General features: G+C 37.7%; 1 protein-coding gene across 5 annotated transcripts in view; it reads right to left on the bottom strand.

Moving 5' to 3' along the window:
• The window catches only part of Imp (IGF-II mRNA-binding protein), a 69,758-nt gene that overhangs the window by 22,099 nt on the left and 24,088 nt on the right, over positions 1-23,571 (bottom strand). Inside the window, exon 1 of one of the 5 annotated variants that reach the window (XM_021339040.3) lies at positions 581-1,290. The exons of the other annotated variants lie outside the window; for them this stretch is intronic. Within the exon in view, the coding sequence (XP_021194715.1) occupies positions 581-672 (92 nt within the window). The 5' untranslated portion in view covers positions 673-1,290. Of the gene's footprint in view, positions 1-580; positions 1,291-23,571 lie in introns of those variants that run through there. 5 annotated transcript variants of the gene reach the window in all.

The following is a 23,571-nucleotide window of genomic DNA, read 5'->3' as shown; positions in this document are numbered from 1 at the left end:
GAAGTTTTGACGTTAAATAAGCGATATTGCTATATTTTATCAGAAAAACATAAAAACAGATAAACTAACCGGTTATATAAAAATTATTTTTACCGGTAATTTGATAATCCCGAAAATGGGCGGTTTACCGGTCAAAATGAAAAACCGGGAAACTGGTACCTATTCCATGCCCTACCTTTTACGTAGAACAAATAGTAAGATATTTAATGTAACAGATGATAAAATTGGATGGATAGCTGCTCTTTTATGTGACATAATCGTCGTAGTAATAAATAATGTTGATTTGTGCCTAAATATTGTAATTTATTTGATACCTACCTAAATGAATTAACTCATTCATCAGGGTTTAAAGATACAATCGATACAGCGTTGCGCGAGATGGGGAATTATATAAAACAAATGAACATATATAGCGCAACTAATGCGATTACATAGAAGTAAAGCAAGCACTGTAAAGTAGTTGAATTAACACTTTCCAAGGAAATCTAATTTTATCTTATGGCACTTTCATACAACGTTTCTAGATATACTTCTGGATATAAGAAAAAAATAAATCGATAGACACAAGTACACAACTAACCTTTGGTCCTGATGATCTTCTGGCTCATATTGATCATGGTCCTCCTGTGACAAACTAAGCTCGCTAAACTGTTGTTCAACAGAATTAGACATTTCACTTGTTTATGTTTGAACGGCCACTTTAATTAAACTTTTAAGGATTTTTAAATACTGATAATATGATTGGAATGTTTTTTGTTTCGTAGTTTCACCTAACACTATGTAGTTATGTGATGTTGTGGAGCGTGACTTTGATGATCAAAATGATTCGAATTTGTATGTATAAGCCGGCCGGCGCGCACACGTGGTTTGCTTTGAGCTGTTTATTTTTGTATTACATAATATGGTATGATATGATGTAGCAAAGCTCCGTACGGAACGACACCGAGCACAAAGCGGTGTCGGCGGAGTAGCGACGGACGGTGGCGTCACCGAGCGAGCGGCGAAATCGCTCGGGAGTGCGATGCGGAGAAGGGATGGGCGCGAGTGGCACGTGTGCGCCGTGCGTACGGTTCGTCGGCTATCGAGATCACTACTCAACTGAGCTGCCTAACTGATGTGACGTGCGTGACTGAACGAAACGAACGACGCAGACTCTACTCGATTCTTCGCACAATATTTTCTGCGGATTTTGTTTGAGAATGCGCGCGCTGGGCGTGGCTGAGCCGGGGCCCGCGGGGAGAACACGCCACACCTTAGTGAAGCGCAAGTATCGATCTTAAAGTTATATCGAGTGTAGCAACGGTCAGTGTTGCTAAGGATTTTTATTTCACTGTTGCTCTACGAACCATATCTACCCATTATAAATAATAATTTTCATTTGTGTTTAGATATTTAAATATCAATATTGTTATGGAAATATAAATTATATGTATTAGAAGTACACAACTGTCAAAATTCTCGATTTAATTACAGAAAGAAGTAGTTCTTTTGATAAAAAAAGAAATTTAAAGATATATTTTTTACAATTATATAGTACCTATAAAGATTATGAACGAGTGGGAACAAAAGTTATTGTGAAATGGTTGGCAGATCGATATTATATAAAGTGTTTCCAAAGCTGGTGTAATGAACTACGTGTTGCACCAATACCATTTAGGTACCTAGTCTACTTAAAAGGGTAGCAGTATAGTAAGACATAAGCTGCATCCCTGCACCCAGAGCCAATTTCAAGTCAAGTGTCAGCAGAAACCTGTTTTTCTTTGTTTGGTGTCCCTCAAACCATGACGGTGTTTGGCCATCGTTGTTCCAGTGTGAAAATAATATGAAACAGCCCCTTTTCTCATCGGAACTACCTAAAAATTTCTAATATTATTCCTCTTTAAAAGTTATCGAAATCGTAGGTAATATTGTACATGAGAATATGATATAAGTTTATATTTTTTAGTTTCAGATAAAATTTGGTGACTAATCGATGTAAAATGTTTTTTTTTTTATTGTTCGAGTTATTTTCTGTATACGAGTGCCATTGTACAAGACGGCACGAAATTTTAATGTAGCCCCCAAAGTTACAGCGGAATAAGCGAAAGCATTTTCCACTACAAGTTAAGCATAGTATCCAGCTTTGGAATTATTTTAGTGTACAGTGACGGAACTATCTGACTTTATATGAGTGTTCACAGAAGTTTGTAGGTGGGTTAAATTGTTCAGTCATAAAAGACAACGGAAAGAGGATAGTTCACAATTGTTAACATTATTTCTAATTAATTTGATTATAAGTAGTATCGACAAAATGGAACTGATGGTCAATCACTAAGAGCGATAACAGGTTCGTGAAGTATATTTGTTACTGGGTCCGTGTGACGGCGCCCCGCGCCCATGCGTTTTCCACAGCGCTCGGCCGGGGCCCGCGGAGGGCGGTCGCCCGACACCGCCTACTTCGTCTGGTACAGGCGTCGCCCGCCTCGTGTCCCGCTTCACCTTAAAATTACAAGTAGACGAGACGTAGCTCCAAGGAGAAAACGCCCTTCAAATAGCTTATCCTGCCCTTAGAAGAGGGTTAGGCATAAAGTAACATGGCCCGGGCCCCAACTGATAGCTACTGATAATGTTCCACTACGCGATTCAAATCTAACGACCGGATCAAAAACGTTCCATAATATTAATTAGTACGATTCAGTACCAGTAGTCACTAAAGCCGGAAGTTACAACGTGACCAGTGAAAATCAAAATTCTTTAGTAAACTTACAAAAAGTTTGAAATTTAATATTTACAACGTATCGACCGATTTTTTTAGGAGGAACGTCGCATACTCGATGCGTGCGTACGAGCGACGAGAACGAGCCCACTAAACACAACACAACGAGCTCAATCCAGAACGCTTGCACTAAACCGACGCTATACCTACGTATACCTACGTACATACGTCACTGTATGAATCATTATTTTTACTTACACGACGTAGGTATACCTACCTACGTATATGCTGGTACGCACAGCTATATTGTACTAGGTATATAGGTACTTAATAATTACAATATTCAGAGAATTACGAAGAACAGTTCAAATAAGATGGAATGGACCAAGAAATCCTATTTTATTCGATAATATAGGTACCTAGGTAGGTCAATTGATAGGTGATTGTTAGGTACTTATACATTAGTACCTACAAAGGTCAGGCATATTTAAATATTTTTAATACCTACCTAGGCACTTGACCCGAAAAAGCTAGCAGATTTTTTGGAGTACCTACGTAGTTACGTAAACTTAAAACACTACCTAAGGCTTTAAATCCCAACCCCAACAAGAATGTAATGACCCGGCTGGCGAGCACCTAGTAGACACCTACCTAGTACCTACCTTGGGCGTGGGCGTAAGTACCAATTTATCTTATCAAAGAATCATCATCAAAATTATAAAGAAGTAGGAACTCCCTACTACTAGGAGCTTTAGGTAAACAAGGTCTTCAAGTTCCCATAAAACAGAAAGGGGTAGGTAACTCTACAGGTAGGTAACTCTACCAAAATAAAATTTTGCCTAATATGAACAGCCCAAATGAATAGAACTTGCTTATATCACAAATTATTAATTAATATGAGGAAGAATTTGTATCTAATATAAATAAGGAGAAACCAAATAAGGTTCCTTTTAAAAAACTCTTTAAACCTCGTCTTAAAGTGGATTTACAGGAAACGAGCATAGAGCTAGAGCAAGAGCATTATTTCGTAATCTTTTAGTGTAAATGAAAGCTGGACTTATCCATTTACAGCAAACGAGCATAGAGCTAGAGCAAGAGCATTATTTCGTAATCTTTTAGTGTAAATGAAAGCTGGACTTATCCATTTACAGCAAACGAGCATAGAGCTAGAGCAAGAGCATTATTTCGTAATCTTTTAGTGTAAATGAAAGCTGGACTTATCCATTTACAGCAAACGAGCATAGAGCTAGAGCAAGAGCATTCTTTCGTAATCTTTTAGTGTAAACGAAAGCTGGACTTATCCATTTACAGCAAACGAAAATAGAGCTAGAGCAAGAGCATTCTTTCGTAATCAGTGTACGAAAGCCTTTCTAATGTTCTTTGCTCACTTGAGTCAATTCTGTGGTTGGTATTGGTAGTGATTCGATATGTCCGAGTCTGACAGCGATGCATGTCATTATTGCAAGTGCTGCATTTATTATATTTCAGAAAAAACTCTCAATACGTTAATTCTCGCGTTAAACTCTTTCATGTACCGCCACTTGAGTTATCGCCAAAAGGAGATACCGCGCCATTTAAGTATTCCGCCGAATACCGTACGCGTACAAATGACAACATACACAGTGCCAGTTACCAATCTAGCACGATGTGTAACGTTGAATATATTGAGCAGGTCAGAATCAATGCTTTCACATTCACGGAACCGCTAGCACGAGTCAGAATTATCAACAATCTTAAACAAGAGGTTTTGGACCAGATGATAATACCCCAGAAGGGGATAACAGTGGAATATCTGAATAAGCTTTAAACTTATAAATATGGAAGACGAATAAATCACTTATTTTGTTCGAGTGAGTGCGGGCTTTTCAAATGCAGAAAACACTAAGTACGGGGCAGAATGCTATAAATACCGAAAACAGAGCAGATATTTTTTTTTTCATCAATAAATTTAAAAAAACCCTACATACTACCCAAGTAGCAAAATGTAGCCCTGTAATTATCCTAGGAGCACGTATTTTTTAATCCTATAGAAATCCTGTAAACGATAATATAGCCGCATTTGGGCGCAGTTTATTGGACTATTTCGCCCTATAGTCGCTTTGTTATAATCCGGTAAAGTGCTATTTGATTTTATAATTACCTTATCAAGTGCTTTAACAAAACATATTTGACCTATAAAAATCCGGTAAATGCATCCAAAAAGAGCGATTGGTCCTTTTATGATCTGGCGCGTGCCGCTACTAGAGTAATTGGTCCTACAGTGATCAGCGTAATATCATTAGTAGATTCATTCAGTCGATCATTCGTTCTTTTTTCGTTAATTCATTGTACTGTGCTTGTGCATGACATTGAATCCTCTTTTATTTTCAAAATATAAGTAAAGTCACATTTTAATAAGGTTTGTCATTATGTAACATTTGTCGTGTGCCTGTTTCGTAAAGAGTGCCTACACAACTTGCGAAAATAATTTTATTGATTAAATGTTAGACGATAATAAACATATCTTCATACGCCTTCAAAATTTAACATTTTCATTATTTGTTAATTCAGTAATAAATTAATAAATACCTGTCCTACATAGGGCGCCATTACATTGCATTTATCAGAACCTTTATATGACTTTTTAATCTAAGTTAAGACGCTTACATGACATACCTACGCCACCATATTTAAGTTTCAAGGTTCCTTACTTATAAAAATCAGAGGCTATGCTAGCTTGCTGCTAAGAATCCGTCAAGGGTCACGACTAAGATAAAATTGTTCTATAATATCTTTACCTCTAGCAGCTTTATCTGTGGCATTTATAGGAAGTGCATGTCTTATAGAAGAATGAAACAAGGCGTTAACAAGATAAAACAATCTTACTAAATGCGATTATCGGATCAAAAGTCACACTTTGCTAATAACTTTTATAACTTGCATTTATAAGACTGATCCTGACTGACTGCTCTAGTAAGAGTCGTGTAAAATAATCCTATTGACATTTATAAAACTAAACTATACGGTCGAAAGTACTTGTAGTGCAAATCATCTTAAAAGATGCTTTAGCAGGATCAGTGGCCTAAGTTAATGCGTCTACTAGATTTCTATAAGGCGTGTAATCTTATTAGTCAATTGCTATAGGAGAATTTTGCTAGTTGGGTACTGAGTGCGCCCGCCTGCTGGCTGTGAGGGAGTGAGACTCAGGCCTTATTCTTCACGTTACTGCGTTTACCAAGCAGCTTGGTGAAATTCCGGCTCGCTACATAGAATTCCTTCACCTAGATACTCCCATTGAAACTTCGCTTCGCTATTAATGCGGCGAATCTGTGGATTGCCTTGGACACCATGGTCTTTTCTGCCATAACATCACATGTTACATGGCACAGCATGCCAGAACGTTATCAGCCTTGCTCTTTTCGCAGCTCAGCGCCGTGGTGCCCAGCCATTTTAGAACCCAAAGACATGGCAAGTGATGATGGAAGAGATCAGACGGGATATCCATAATATCTTCAGTGCGGGACTCAATATGCGTCGACACACCCTTGCACCTTGGTAGATTCGGTGAGCTGTGTCAATACGCTCCGCGCAAATATGTACCTAACATTGAAGGAGCTACCATTAAATCAGAATAACCTCCTTTATTGGCTTAATTGAACCCTCAGCTTCAGATACCCTTTAGCTTCAAAGCAAACATGTCAGAAAACATGTAGATAAAGTAGAAGAGAAATATGGAAATATGGTCGAATGAAGTTAAAAAGATTGACAGAATTCGGTGACGCGATCATCAATGAGGAAACGAAAAACATAAAAAAAATGCTTTTTATATTGCTTATCTTCTTTATACGGAGCACTCTTAATTTTTTTTATTCGAAATTCTACTATTTCCAAATTCTTAATGACAATGGATAATATAATTGGCAAAAATCAACTTGCAATTTTTAGAATCGACCATACTGCGCCTATCAACATTGGCAGCGATATTTTATTTTTATTTGAACTTCATTCAACGGATTTGGCAATGGGGATCTAACGCTCTTCTAACGTCAACGGCAGCTGTGCACCGGTCGGTCTGGGGAGACAACCCCTCATGTCCAAAATACACATTACAACATACTCTCGGCGGTCCCATTGTGTAGGGCTCGGAACTGCACCAGCTGCTTAGCCCGCAAGCTCTAATTTGACCTCTAACTAACGTTGCCACAAATAATTTAATTTATCATAACAATTAATTTTACTGGTCGATTTCAGCCACGTAGGTACAAAATATAAAAACAACTGTGAAAATAAAATTTAGATAAATAATTACGTAGGTACAGGTTTACGTTGGACTCGATCACTAAATTAGATACCCTTACTTGGATAATTTAACTGATATCCTGACAGGATCACCTACCTATTAGTAAATTAAAGTAAAATTTATTGAAAGCGATCATCACGCCGCCCAATTCCCCCAAAATCTTAAAAAAGGGCCGATTTTCCTTGGTAGTGGGTTTTTTTTAAATGGTATTTCACAGTTCAGCCTAGTAGGCTGTTGACTGCTCAAACGGACAATTCCCTGTAGTAGCCTAGAATTTAAGGCCTCCAGCCAGGGGGCAAAAAGGGAAAAGTAATAATTTTATAGGGAGTGCATGAAATGTTTGATGCAATTTGCTAATTAATATACCTATCGAATGAAGATGATGATGATATGAAATGAAACTATGTTTAGCAAAATCAATACCAATATTTGTGTTGCAATATCAATGGTCGTGCAGAAAATAGCAACATTCTATAAGCTGTTTGCCATCGATCACATTGCATTTGAAGTAATTTCTGGAGGCACCGGCACCGGCGCAGCCCTCAGTAACGTCGTCATCGACAGTTAGGTCGACACATCCCCGCGGACCTTGAAATTCCGACGAATTGAGACTCCGCAAAAAAGGAGTCCTTTGTGGGAATAGGAAATATTTGTTGATTTTTTGTAAGTAAAGGCTCCAAAACTGATCTGCTGGATAAAAAAAAAAACACTTATTCACTCTTAGACATCTCCGAACAACACGGGCTATATTTTATCCAGGTGCAGGAAGTTGTTACAGCGGGACTAAAGAGAAACCGCCAACTGCTAGTAAGTTTAATCATATGCAATTTGAGAGAAATAACAATAATGTTTAACTAAATAATTAAGGGTTCCAATGTTGCCAAATGATCGATTCAGTGGATGGGTATTGTCGAAATTGTTTCTAGAAAACGGTACAAAGGTATCTAATTACATACAACATATAATGAAATATTACTTTTACGGTTGCACAAGGATCCATTAAAATTAAAGGTCCTTTAGATCTATTGCTAACACTTTTTATCTTGTTGACAATGAAAGAGTCAGCAATAGATTTAAAGGAGTTTTACTTGCAAGTGTTAATCCTATAATGATTAAGCAAAAAATTATATGTTTTTATGCAATTAGTAGTTTTTATCAGTGTTCTTTGAGACCAGAAAAGCTAGTGTCAAGAAGAGCTACTGTTTTAATAATAACAGAAACGCGAATATTGGCATCAACGAGCTCAATGATCGCTATGTTATGTTATCTATAGCGGTAACAACCCTTGCAACGTTATGCAAGAATCAGCAGCCCGGACCAATGGCACGCCGGCCACACCCCTCGCCCCTACGATGATATGCACCCACCCCGCCTCTTTGCGCTTTACAACTAAAACGCACTACTATCATTAACAAATCATAGGCATCAATAGTAGAAAAACGATAAATAATTATATAAAAAAAACTTTCAAAATTTTTCGCGGGTTAAATAATTTTTCATCATAATAAAGAAGCTAAGTACTTACCTATTTATGTTATATGGAGCAATAAAAAATCTGCTCTCTTATATTGTTATCATGACACAACGAAACGCAACGAAGAACGCAACGGATTTATGTGCATGATAAAACACTCAGGACAATAAACCATATCTTGTTGACTGCGTAGTGCAGAATAAACAACACGTGTCAAAGAGTCAAAGCGCACAGACTCGGGGGAGAGCACGCCAGCATAGCTCGGCCGACTCAACACATCATTTAAAGATTTTCGCTCTCTGTTATAAAAACTAATGTCACGCGATCTTAGTTTAGGTCCACGTCTTAGATCTTCCCCCGAAAAAAATAGCAATTTTGCTAAACATTCCAAAACAGTTTTTTTTCCAAAACGATAGCTGGGATTGTCTCTTAATGAAATCCAACAAACAATTTAATTTTCGCGAAAATGTAGGTATTCGATAAATGATGTTGCCAATAATAATAATACGCTGCCAGGTTGTCAACGAATAATAATTCCGTTTTTAACGTAATACAAATAATACAATGCACGTGGGCTTTTTTGAGACCAAGACCTCGTAGCTAAGTCAAAGTTGCGCGTATCGATTGATCAGGTTAACTCTTCGATCTGGGGCCAGATTCTGCTAATGTCAAAAATGTCAAAATTTATTAAATTTGAATCGCAATAGCGGACATTCTGCTACTAATATAAGACCAATCGTATTCGATTGATATATGTGATTCATTAATTATTAACTCACAGAAAAGGATAAAAACATACGCTTCAATCGTTATTGAATCGTGATTGGATCTCGGTCGTATGTCGCTTAAGTAAAATTAGCAGAATCGCGCCCCTGCACCGTTATTTGGTGGGTCTGAGATGTCATTTGATTGTCATGTTGTCTAGGCAGATGAAGACATGCACATTGCACGTGGGATTTTTCCTTAGAAGATAATGACCCTTTATTCCATTTATTTATTAGTACGTCATTATGTGGTCATGTTATCGAGAATTGATGGTCATGTTGTGAGGAAGCTGGCTTTTGAGTATGAATGTGATGGCTGGATATGAAGAGGACTACCCAAGAAGATGTCCAGGGTCTATAGAAACTTGCCCATTCTCTTTTGGCTAAGTTAAAGATACTTAGGGAAGGAATAACAATGATGTATCCACAAAATACTAGGTTGTTTGTTTACGTTTTTTACTTGCCTGTATACATAAGAGTCATAATTAATTAAAGACGAGAGTCCATTTTCCTTCCACATAGATTTGGTGCAGGCAGACACGGCTATGTTGAAACGAAATAAAAAAAATAATGTAATGAGAACTTTCACCAGACGTGGACTCTAATCTAAATAGAGGCCCCACTTCTTGCAAAAGTGTGGGATCAGTTACCGCGAGTTCCTTCCTCAACGCGTCTAGTGGTGCTATGGCTGACCGTTAGCGCGAAGGTCAGGGACTTTGTATTGTACTACAAGTGTAATTTGGCATGGGTTATCCGTAGATGTTACCGCATTGTTGATTGTAAGACAAACCGGACAAAATGCGAGTCGGACTGAAACGCAAGATGGTTTTGTACGTAGATTCATTTTAATTAGGTTATCCTGTTATTGAATGGGGAAAAGAAATAATATGTATTTTATTTCTTATTTTGCACTGGCTCGTAAAATATTTCTTAGAAATCTGTAATTTTTATGGCAACCAAGGCTTGTTAAAAGAGTACCATATATAGCACAATAAACCTGCTGCTATTAGAAATCAGAAAATAAAACGTTAATTTTCGAAGCCAGTTTAGAGCTTACAAAACCAAGAACAGCTTCTCGTAATGTAACTATGTAAGTATGAGAAAGAACTCTCACTATGTAAACGACTTTGTTCCTGTGTATTGAACTTTTTGATAGTAAATAAATAACTAATAACTTACAAATCAAAGGCAAACAGATGTATCAAGGCGAAACCTAATTTACAGACAAAAGTAGCTATTTAATGATATGTGTACCAACATACTTCTAGCAAGGAGTCAACGAACGCGAGAAGGAAATGAACGTCTAGACTACGTACTTCAATTAATTTAAAGATCAGTCATATCGTTAGTAACGACGCGCACAACGCTATTTATGCAAGCTCTGTTTTTAGTATTACCTATCTTATTAAAAAGTGAAATAGTAAGTATTTAACAGTTTCAGCCACGGCACGATCAAGACTAGATCTACATAGGTATAAGCACCAATCCCACTAATAAAGGCGAAATTTGTGTCAGTGTGTATCTGTTTGTCTTTGTGTATGTTTGTTGTTTGGTCACGCGCAAACGCCCGAACGGTCGCATCAAAATACAGATACAACAAAATAACATAGATATACGCCGGGGAGCAGAGGGGGAGGGGAGTAGTTCCCTGAGGAAGAAAGATGGTGAAACAACACATACGTAGTAGTATATTGGTACTGGTATGCATCGGCAGAACTCGATACCCCTCAAAAGATAGTCATGTATCCATCACAGAGAGTTGTACAAAAAACGCAACATATTATGTATTTGCTCATGTTAACGTCTATGCACGCAATAAGGTCAAACGCCTTATCAGGCTACCTACCCAAGACTGAAGGTATAGTTATAGCCATTTTCGATTACAATTAATATTGTAGTAATTTTACTGACAGACTGACAGTGTGTTGCTGAAAACCATGTTGTTATTATCATGAATACATTTTCACAATAAACAAGTATGTCTATGTTATGGACCAAGTGATAAATTGGGCAGTATACATAATGCCCGATCATTATGAATAATGCCCAATATGAGAGTGCAATTTGATAATAATTATTCAAATAATCAAATTGACCGGGCACTATACATATTGCCCGTGACCTTTTGGGCAAAGTAATTAATACAAACATATTTAATTTCATTTTTTTTATTGTTATTGACATTTAACTTAAAATAAACTAAATATTAAACCACTTAAATAATCAGCCTTAAAAATCCACTAGTTTTTGCATTTAAAAGTTAAGGAAAGTCATATTAAAAATATAACATAAAATATAATTAAATTTAAAACAAAAAATTTACAACATAATATCTTTGTTTTATACAAATGACTTATTATTATAAAACAAAATAAACTAAAGTTTAAGCGATCGGACCCATTATTTGGCATAATTAACATTTAAAAATTATTTTCTGTCAATATATATTTTCTGTTAATAAATATAATTAAAATAGGGTGCTATTTAAACAGGCTTCTTTTTAATATCATTACTCGCCCCCAAAAATGTATGTTGCCTTCTAAATTACTAAGTCAGCCACAATTAAAGGACAATGCCGGATTTTGTATGGACCCTGTCCCCACCCACCAACAGACTTGAAACTAGTGTCATCGGAAGCGCATCCTTCGATAGATCATGATTATCAAAACGATTTACTCCAAATGTATGGGGTTTTGGAAATACACGACATTTTAATATCCTTAATAATCAATAAACGTCAAGTTTGTTAAACAATTACTCGGAGTTGCGTGGACCGATTTTGATTATTTTCGTTTTAATGCAAAGAAGGTGTCCCAACGTTAGTCCGATATAATTATATCGGACTAACCACCGACACCCAACTAACAAAGAAGGCGCTTCCGATGACACTAGTTTTAAGTCTGTTGGTGGTGGTGGTGTCCTCACGACATCCTACATTGCCTCTTCATACCGATTATTTTAACCGATGATAACTAAAAAACTGCTTAAAAGATCTTGATGAAAATTTCATTAGACTAACTTTGAGATAGATTCTTTGCATTAAAACAAAAATAATCAAAATCGGTCCACCCAACTCTGAGTAATTGGTTAACAAACTTGAAGTTAATTGATTATTAAGGATACTAAATTGTCTTATAGTTCCTAAACCCCATACTTTTGGAATGTGTCACCAGAATAAGAAATGATCTATTAAATGAGGCGCATCCAATGACACTACTTTCAAGTCTGTTGGTGGGTGGGGACGTTTTTAGGCATTGTCCTTTGTAGCATGCTAAACTAAAGTAAACTTCTGAAATACTATTAAATGACATCATAAAATATATTAATTTAGCTTCTAATTTTTTTACTCAGTACGTTTAAAATATAACACATCCCATATCAATTGACAGAGCATGGAAGTAAGCATGCAACATGCAGCAAGCATGGCTTCTGTCACGGCTCCGGCGCTGCGGGGCTCCGGCGGTCCCATGCGAGCTTATCGTCGCTTCGGCTTGCTGGCTGGCTCAGCCGGCCAGCCTCAGCCGCGGCGGCGAGCATTAAAACTACCTGCGCCTCAGCTCGCAGGCCGCCTCGCCCCTCCGCGCCTACGCGGTTTTGAATTGCACTCTAGGGGTAGGGCAGACAAGACTACGTGGAGTCGGTTTTGCAGCGATTCGTTTTCGTCACTAAGTTCAGATTTTAATACAATGTTTTGAATCCAAATTAAATTCTACCATAAAAAAAAACGATCCAAGAAAAATGAGATCAAGAAAAACGAGACCGAGTTAGTAAATTAGATGACAATTGTCCAATTAATAATTTTATGGCTAGACTTATAATTTCCCATTAAAATAGAACATATAATTTAAAACAATAATCATAAAATATGTAGCAAGTTACAGGATTTATTTATTAGAACAACTGCCACCCTCGCACCGCATAAAATATAGCTTTATTATCAAATTGCCCAACTATCATGTAGCAATATAATAATGCCCGTGCAATGTGATAAATAATGAAGTTAAGATAGTTATTTATCACTTGGCCCGATAAAGCTAGACATTATTCATAATGCTCGGGGCATTATAAATAATGCCCGAATTAATCACATGGTCCATAACATAAATATATCTAAATATATAAAACTCAAAGGTGACTGACTGACTGACTGACATAGTGATCTATCAACGCACAGCTGAAACCACTGGACGGATCGGGCTGAAATTTGGCATGCAGGTAGATGTTATGACGTAGGCATCCGCTAAGAAAGGATTTTGATCAATTCTACCCCCAAGGGGATAAAATAGGGGATGAAAGTTTGTATGAAACTTGCCCACGCAGACGAAGTTGCGGGCAACAGCTAGTATATAATAAATGGGGCATTATCAGTCTCCATTCGTCCACTGCGCCGATTTGGCTTTCTTTTGTGGGTGTTGTTTGATGTTCGTAGAGGTCCAAGGAAGGTTTGAAGTTCGGTGGATCAGGCAGTAGCAAGGCAAGTATAAATTATAACCACAGGCCAGAGGGACTGAAGGAAGTATTTTTGAGATAGTGATATCAACGACGAGCCGCCAAAACTAACCAGCTTTTTTCGCTAACCGTACCACTTAAGTTAACCTTCCTCTAAGTGCAGAAGTTTCCTAGCTACAATTTGTACTCCAATAAGTGTTTGTAGACGAACCAAAGATCCTATAAAGAATTTCGTTTGAAGAGCATTCGGTTGAATATTTTGCCGCTAAGTAAAAATATTTCTTTTCAAGAGCATTCAGTTGATGTTTTTGCTACTAAGTAAGAGTGGCAGTCTCTCTCATTGAGGGCTCAATTAGTGAAGAAAGCTACACTGCCGAAGGAAGACGGTGCCACTGAATGCATAGACTGAAAGATCGGATTTATTAGGTAGTGTCGCAAATTCTATCAAGTTACTTATGTTAAAAAAAATCGGAAAACTTGATATGTATAAGCGCACCCATAGATAATTTAACTGGTAACACAAGCACAACAGAGTTGTGCCGCCGAGGCGATGACAACGTATGCGGATACCTGACACGGCGCGCCCGCACACGATCAGACAGAGTTATGACTACAGCGCCTTGCGTCAATTGCCTCATTTTTGAACCATTACAACATGCACTTCATGATCATTAAGTATATTAGATTCTTATGAATTGTGCACAACATATGAATACAGCCAGCGACATTCAGAGATTGCGCAGCGTTAAGTAAAACCCAAAACAAAACTTTTAACCAGGCTTCTAAAAAACTTTGCCACAGTAATTGAGGCACTTGACGCTGTTGATTGTCAGGCGGTCATCACCACAGCCCGATTTTTGTTGGCCAGATTCCTCGGCATCATCATCATCTCAGCCATAGGACGTCCACTGCTGAACATAGGCCTCCCCCTTAGATCTCCACAGATACCTGTTGGAGGCGACCTGCATCCAGCGTCTTCCGGCGACCTTTATAAGGTCGTCTGTCCACCTTGTTGGTGGACGTACTACGCGTCCACGCTGGAGTGCGACCACGGACTAGCAAGCTACGCTGCGCTTGCTAGTCCGTGGTCGCACTCCAGCACTTTTCGGCCCCATCGGCCATATAGAAACCCATGAATAAATGGCATAGGAAAGGAAAGGAAAAAAAAAATATATATATATATATATATATCTCTGTCGCCGGCCAAGACATACCCTGACCCTTTCTGACGACCCCATCACAGTGCTCCAAGAGAGCCGTAGGGAAACAAGCACGATTAGGAAACACATACACAAGCGGAAATATCCGAAACCTCGCCGCCGAGGTACGCGTACGCGTAGAAATTCAAACTCCCCGACCCTTGCTTAGCCAGCCTGCGTAGCTGAGCGTTAAAGTTAAAACGCCCCTTAAATCATGATCCAGTCTGTCCCTTGCTGTAAGTCAGCGACGCCCTAAGCCGAGGCTCGTACCCCACAGGGGGTGCCCTTAGCGCAGTCGCTTAGTTTGTAAGCTTTTTTGCCCCTGGCATCATGATCCAGCCTGTCCCTTGCTGTTAGTCAGCGACGCCCTAAGCCGAGGCTCGTACCCCACAAGGGGTGCCCTTAGCGCAGTCGCTTAGTTTGTAAGCTTTTTTGCTCCTGGCTGGAGGCCTTAAACTCTAGGCATCCATCCACAGGGATTTGACCGGTTAAGTAGTCAACAGCCTCCTAGGCTGAACTGCGAGATGCCATTCAAAAAAAAAAAAAAACCGGGGGGTACCACCACCACCATTCTCCGGGATATGACAATAATTTTGTTCATCATTCAGTTTGGCATCCGTTGCCAGGATATTGTTCTTACATTCAGTTGAATCGGTTTGAACACAATAACAACTCTGGAAAAACACGAGAAACTGCATTATGTTTAAGGCGCCACATAGGCGCGAAATACTGACCGTAATTATCGCAAAGAGTACCTATGCGATATCGTGTTCTTATTGAGCGCTTATTGTTTGAAACCAGTCTGAATTTATTGCACAGCGGCGACAAAAGAACACATTCCGAAACGAAACTGATACGTTATGCACCTGATGAGATGAACGTTTCAAATAGATTAAAGAATGTGCCGATTCATTTCTTGGAACTTCAACTTTAGCCATAAAAGTTCGGATCCGACAGATACAGTACAGAGCAACGAGTACGTTTTGGTGCATAAGTAACATTAAAATGGTACTTATGCACCAAAACGTGGATATAAGGGTTGATTAAATATTGTGCTTAATGCATTAAAATTATGAGTAATAGACGAATTCGTAAGGATGCGTAGCAGGTGCTCTGATTGGATACTTGTGTCAGGCCAGTCCACGCGCCAAACACGTGCCGTTCGCCGCCTCTCGCCCCCTTGCCTTACAACAACAGACTTTCTGAAAGCAAACTCAGACTTTCTCTGCAATGCATTTCGTAAACTCGTTGAACCCTTTATTTGTGAGTGAATTATGAGTACGAAAAAAGTTACTTGCAACGGTTAGTTGTTTAATACACGCGTCATACACGAGCCCCCACTAAATCACACGGATATCGAAAATAGCATGGCAAGTTATAATAACAGTAAAAAGATGGTGCAGATTTTTTTACGGTATATAGGTAAAATTAATTTCTTTAGTATCAGATCGTTATACATCTCATAGAAACAGCACGTATCCATAGCACGCTTTCATAACACATAAATCCTTCCATAATGAAAATATATCTTAGTAGAATCCGTTGTATGTGTTGATATCTAAAGCATCCATACCAACGTAGCACAGTATATGTCTGGTGGTATAGTGCCCTGAAAAGCCTGTGAAAGGGCATAGGGCATTGCATAGTTCCGGCATGAAGTCGCGACATAGAGGTTAATGAGTAAGAATGAATACCACGCCGCAGCCAACCGCAGTTGCTATAGAGGGTCACGATTGAGATTTTTGCATCAACCCTTTTAGCATCGGTATGCTTATATTATTATTATTATAAATAAATGTACTGGTTATAAATGTGTAACGCAAAGCTTTCGCTCAAAACCCGAATAGACAAACAAGATGAAACCGCACCATAGGTTTTGATTCCGTATTTGGGACCCAGAGACAAAGCAACTCGAGGTTTGATTACGACTCAAAAAAAAACGTGATGCCTCATTTCATTTAGTTTTTATCATAAAACATACAAAACTGACCACCGTCCCTACGTACGGTGGATTTGCTTTAGATTTTTACGGCAGAAAAACATCCGTGATCTTTCTGCCCTGCTCCCATATTCTTTGGAGTCGGAACAATATATTATTTGCTTCTATTTTCTTCTGTCATGCCCTCTTTCATATAGTTAATCCATATTTTTCTCAATCTACCTCTGCCTCTCCATACTTTCATATTTTGAGGGGCATGCGTGAGTAACAAGTATTGCTACATAGTTACCTATCGCCACTTCATCCAGCATTGACCCGATGCGTTACGTCCCTATCCTCACCGCCACTTTGACTTAACCAAGGTACAGGAAATCGGAGCAGCCTGGTAGAGGCATGCCGGCTAGTCATTTTTGGTTTTGCTGTTGTTCACCTTTAAGCTTTAAATCTTAGTCGCAATGCCCGCAACTTCACTCTGGAACTTTGGTCTGTGATCATAAGACTTCAAATATTGTATACTCGCTACCATTAATTTAGGGTAGGTCTGGGAGAGTATTTGTGTAGGAGTAGCAGTAATTAGTGGAACTTTAATTTCTAGGGACATTTAAATAAAGAAACATTCAGTATTGCAGGTATATATTGTAATAAAATGTCAAAAAGGAATGATTTGCAAAGGCATGGACTATAGTAATTTGTATTGGAGCTACTTGAATCATCTCATTTCGGATTCACCTTTCATATGTTTATGAATTTCTTACCTATCTAGCTAGCGGTGTATAAATCATCAAATTTAGACCGGGAGCAACAGTTGCCAAACATCAGGGGTGTCACCCCTAACCTAACAAACGTAGCTTTCGCCCCTCTCAATACCCATTAACGTCCAATGAGCATTAAGACATTGCTAAAATTTAATGTTATGCTGCTACCTATTTATTGAGCTTGATTGTATTACCCGTATTGAGCTTAAAAACTCTTATAAATATATTTCGAATAATGACTTTCATAATTATAACTGAATACAAAACTTTTTTAAATAGGTTTTTAAAAGATGGCGAATGGCTTTTAGAGCCCTACAGTAGAATACGTCTTCTACAAATCATATATCTTCGCGCCTAATGTTACATCCCTCCCACGCTGTCAGGATTTTTGTGTCTTTTAGTTTTAGTGAAAATGATCTTGACGAATCCATTTCTACCATATTGGGTCTCGAAACCCTACTAAAACTCCTCTTAGTCTAAATTTATTTGGGATCAGCGTGCAGAATATTATTTCTGTCTATCATTTCTCCATCTATCAGTATCTCACCAGTAAAGTTATATCTAGACCTTTCGCACTATAGATACAGATCCCCATTCCTAAGCATAATATATGCGGGTACATCATGCAGGGTCGCAAACAAAAGTCAGCTTTTTATTATCACGATGTTATGTCGTCTAACACAAACTCATGACAAGTTTGGTTTTATTCTGTACATAAATTGAAATTTAATACTATGAAGGTATGGGAGATGATGACAGAGAAAAGACTGCGAAAAGAGAGTGAATTACCCAAAATCATTTTAGACAGACAGAAGAATATGGAAGGAGAAAATATGCTCCGCTGATCCAAATAAAATTGGGATAAGGAGGAGGAAAATTGTTTTGGAAGATGATGATTGGGAAACGGGATTCAGTTCGCACTTGATCGGTTTTGACTGTCTGAGGAAGCTCAAGCTAATTCGTGGGGCAAGAGAACCGCTTGTGTAACGTGAATTATTGTGAGTCAGTTCATAAAGAGGCGCGGGACGTTGTGCTGCGTTGAAAACAGGGCGCGTCGCCCTAAGATTAAAGAGGGGTTATTTAGTCGTTATGTTAAAATTCCTTTTCCTTCCTATAATTCTTATACTTCTTATAATTTATTTAACAATATCTAACTCGCATCCAGTTCAGCCCTGTGACCTATTCGAGGAGCAATCAAACAATATTTTTGATTCGCCGACCCTACGCAGCTCGTTAACGGAGCCCCTCTCCCCGAGGATATGCATGTGTACAGTCAGTTAGTGTAAGTAATCGAGCAGAGTCCTGTTAGCTCTTGTTATCTCAGATTATGTAGCGTAAAACTAACACTGCAGCGATGGCATAAATATATCTGCATATTTTAGTGCAGGTGTCAAAGGGCCTAAATTTGTACATATGTTATATGAATACTGTAGCTTCTTCCCGCGGTATTACCCCTCCCTGAGGGAACTACTTACTCCGGCCGGTATTATTCTAATAAATAACATGACTACCATATATTACTGTTATTCCAATAACATATTTACTTTAGCTTATTAGAATTTGCTGCCAACATCAAAATCCTTGCTGCCCACAATCTTGTCAAAGGACGTCAAAAAACATTTTACATATTCCAAAATCCTAAAACATTTTTGCATTTAAAAATATTGAAGCTGCTCCTTACATTTTGCATTATTAAGGCGTATGCACTATTAAATCCTTATCACGGTAAACACGGGCTAGAAAATCACAATAAATACCTACAAGTACATAACTTCATTCGAAATGCTGAATTACAAGTGTACCTTCGCGAAGTAGGTCAACAAACAACAGTTTCTGTGCCTGCAAACGATACTGTTCAATTACTATGTACACCCATTTACAATCTTTCGCCGAACCCTGTTTTTGTAGGATTAGCATCAAGTCATGCAAAATGGACAGCTACATGACAAACATGTTTTATTCACAGATGAATCAAAAACTTGTCGAGAGTTCCGTTATTCGTTTGCAATCCTAACTAATATTATAAATGTGAAAGTAACTCTGTCTGTCTGTCTGTCTTTTCTTCACGCCTAAACTACTGAACCGATTTGTGTGAAATTTGGTACAGACATAGTTTGGAACTTGAGAAAGGACATAGGATAGATTTTATTAAAAAAATATATATAAAAATAAAAAATAAAATTTATTCCGGACATATAGCGCCATCTATTGGTCAAACCAAAAATATGCCGGAAGTCACTATTCCATGCGAACGAAGTCGCGGGCAAAAGCTAGTTTTGCTATAATGCTTGCTTTTGCAATGAGTCGTACTGAAAAACTAAACAAGTAAGTTTAAAAAGTCAATGTCACGTGTGTAGTGTTGTGGATATTATCTTTGAGTAAACAATCACTTAGGCTATAGATTAAAGAATGAGATCTTGCCACATAACATCTCCCAAAGTATCTATGCATGTATCAAATACGGCAAAATATCGATTTGTAGCCCCTTTACTAGGTCACCATCGGGTATCATCATCATGAATTATTAAGTACGGTTCGCGACTGCCTACAGAATCGGGCATATTTGTTTGCATAATGACTCCAATAATAAAAACCATTCTTACTTAGCTAGGTACGAGTCCTTACTAAAAAACCGGCCAAGTGCGAGTCGGACTCGCACACCAAGGGATAAAACGTTTCATAATTATAATACACGAGCCGTTTTCCCGCGGTTTCACCCGCGTCCCGTGGGAGCTACTGCCCCCGCACCGGGATAAAATATAGCCTATGTTACTCGCAGATAATATAGCTTTCTAATGGCGAAAGAATATTTAAAATCGGTCCAGAAGTTTTTGATTTTATCCATTACAACCAAACAAACAAAGCTTTCCTCTTTATAATATTAGTATAGATTTATAGTACATTCCATATTCTGTGAATATTTCAAGCATCTACCTGTTGTCGTTATCGATATCGAGCAAAAAATTGCAAAAAAATCACGTTTGTTGTATGGGGGCTAATGGGAGCCCCCAAAATATTTATTTTATTTTAGTTTTCAGTATTTGTTGTTATAGCGGCAACAGAAATACATCATATGTGAAAATTTCAACTCTCTAAAGGTAGAATTCCGAGGATAGCGGCTACGATAGCCGCTATCCTCGGAAGTGACAAACTTAATTCAGGGTTCAATCTATGAGAATCACCGTAACTAATACTACCACGAAAGTGTGCAGTCTTCGAGATAGAAGTAATCAAAGTATATTTGCGTGACCATACATAAAATACAAATATGATTGGTTATCATTGGTTCAATGTAAAATACAAGCAATTGGCGACAGGCAGCGTGCTCATTAGGTACGTAGACCGTGAGCTTTTCTTAAGAGAACGTACGTGCCAGTAATTGTATGTCTTTAGGGTGAAGCGCGTCCGCGCACCCGCTTAAAGGCTTGCCCAATTTGAAAAATAACTTAAGCGGTCTTTTATTAAAAAAAAAATGCTGATCAACGTTATATTTAAAAGTAGCATAGTTCTCCCAAACTTTTTGTCGTCACTGCATGTAACGTTCAGCTACTTCGAATGTAACGTTGTTCAGCTACTGTGAATGTTACGTTGTTCAGCTACTGTGAATGTAACGTTGTTCAGCTACTGTGAATGTAACGTTGTTCAGCTACTTCGAATGTAACGTTGTTCAGCTACTGTGAATGTAACGTTGTTCAGCTACTTCGAATGTAACGTTGTTCAGCTACTTTGAATGTTACGTTGTTCAGATACTGTGAATGTTACGTTGTTCAGCTACTGTGAATGTAACGTTATTCAGCAGCTACTTCGAATGTAACGTTGTTCAGCTACTTTGAATGTAACGTTATTCAGCCACTCCGAATGTAACGTTGTTCAGCTACTTTCGGATTACATGTTAGCTGATAGGATCATTTGGACAAATCAATGGTAGGCAATTTCACGGCGAGTTAAATAATAATGCAACCTACCCTAAGGGTGATTTGCACCATTTAATATAACACTAGATACCTAAACCATAAACAGTCGTGTATAATCATCGGGCAGGGATATTGAGCCCTGACCTTCACCTTCGCAGAAGCGATTTATTGGTTTATTGCCTTATATGTGTACAGTGCGCAAAGCGATCCCCACTCTTTCGCCAAGGGAGAACAATACTATACATACAGCCCATTGGTCAAATCCGCGATTTGATAACTGAAAATGGTTGAATGGTGAAGGTAATATTGATAATACTTTTGCTAGTTGAGTGTTCAGTTTTCGAACAGGCACTGCAGTTTTAAAAAATGCTTCGTTGTTCATAAATATATCGAATCGATACTTTTGTTGGTCAAGAATTGCTAAAGATAAGTACAACACGATTGGACATCAGCAGCACCTATGTAATGCAAGTAAAGAAGTTCCTATTGGAAGAGGTAACACGAAATATGCTACCAAATGGATCCACACAATGTTGCTATTAGAATTTTTTCATTAAATATCCAACAACAAATAAATGAAAAAGATAAGTTATCAATTGGGACGGCTTCTTGTGTACATTTGCCCAAGAAAGCAAGTCCAACATTCGTTGATTGATAGTGAGTCGTAGCTTGAACCTACCGACATAAAATAATTGAGATAATAGTGCAGTCATTGAAGCGAAAAATACGGTCCAACCTCCGAATTTTTTTACTGTGAACCGATTTGCATGAAATTTTGGAATTAGGTTCATCTTACCCTTAACTTCAAAAGTGAATATGATTTGAACTCCGCCACCCCCCCTGGGGGTGGTTGACACCCCTTCTTTGGGGTGAATATTTTTTTTGCAAAATAACCTCGGATATCGATAGAAGACCTAATTTTAAGCAAAAGTTGTCTTTAAAGTTTAAAAAAAAATCCAATACTTTTCAAGTTATTGGCAATTGAAAATTCGCAATTTTTTCACGTTTTTCATCGGTTTTTTGCAAATATCTCCAAAAATATAGATTTTATCGGAAATTTATAAAGAACAAAATTGTAACAGGTAAAACAACGAACAATTTGTTTTTTTTATAAAAGGTCCTAAGTGCAATATTAAGCTAGATATTAAAGATCAAAGCCGTTTTTTATTTTGTCTGAAATTTAATCGACGTAGTTTATGCCATTTATTATGTTAGAAAGTTGATCAATTTACGAGTTTTATTATTTTCCGGTGACATATATACACATTACAATAGTTGTGACTCTTTATTATATTGCCTACTTTCACATTGCTCCAAATATTGACACTCCGAAGTTTTCAGTTACTAAGTAGAAAAAAATATGACAAGTTTTTGGACCGTAACTCCTTGAATTTTCATGCTATCACAATTTATAAAAAAACCACTGTAAAAGTAATTAAGAGAGCTACAACATCCATCACTGCAATATATAGTAAAGAACTTTTTTCTAAAACGGTGAAGGGTTAAAGGGCTTAAGAGAGGCTGTGATTGCGCTGCCAAGCGCTCTTTAAACAATCATATCTCCGTCAATTTTTGTTCGACAGAAAAAACAAATAAACCAAATTGTTTGTCAGAAAAATACCTAATTTTTTTATCAGTACACTTTTATACGTATCTGTCGTAATTTTTGAGATATTATGAAAAACAAGTGGGTTTTTCTTTAATTTGAAATTTTGTTCTTTTCGTTAATCGTGACTTTTTTGAAAAATATCTGTCCTGAAGCAGCCAAACTGATACTATCTATCAAACTCTTCATAATAAAGTTAATCCTAGGCGGAATACGATTAATTTTAATTTTGGTGGAAATGGCACTTATGTAACCCATTGATTTAAAGGAAAAAATATAAGATGCTCCCCTTATTTGCAATACAGGTCACTTATTTTACGTGCAAAAGACTTTTAATAGTGCTCATCTTAAAGCTTATTTCAAGCACTACAAAACCCATTTGTATTAGAATGTATAAAATGCATCTACTTGCCGCTACATGGCATTGACCACAACGATTAAATTTCAGACAAAATAAAAAACGGCTTTGATCTTTAATATCTAGCTTAATATTGCAC

The sequence above is a fragment of the Helicoverpa armigera genome, chromosome 1 (assembly GCF_030705265.1).
Source record: "Helicoverpa armigera isolate CAAS_96S chromosome 1, ASM3070526v1, whole genome shotgun sequence".
Classification (NCBI taxonomy): Eukaryota; Metazoa; Arthropoda; class Insecta; order Lepidoptera; family Noctuidae; genus Helicoverpa; species Helicoverpa armigera.
The sequence above is the reverse complement of the archived record's forward strand: the minus strand, read 5'-3'. Positions and strand labels throughout refer to the sequence as shown.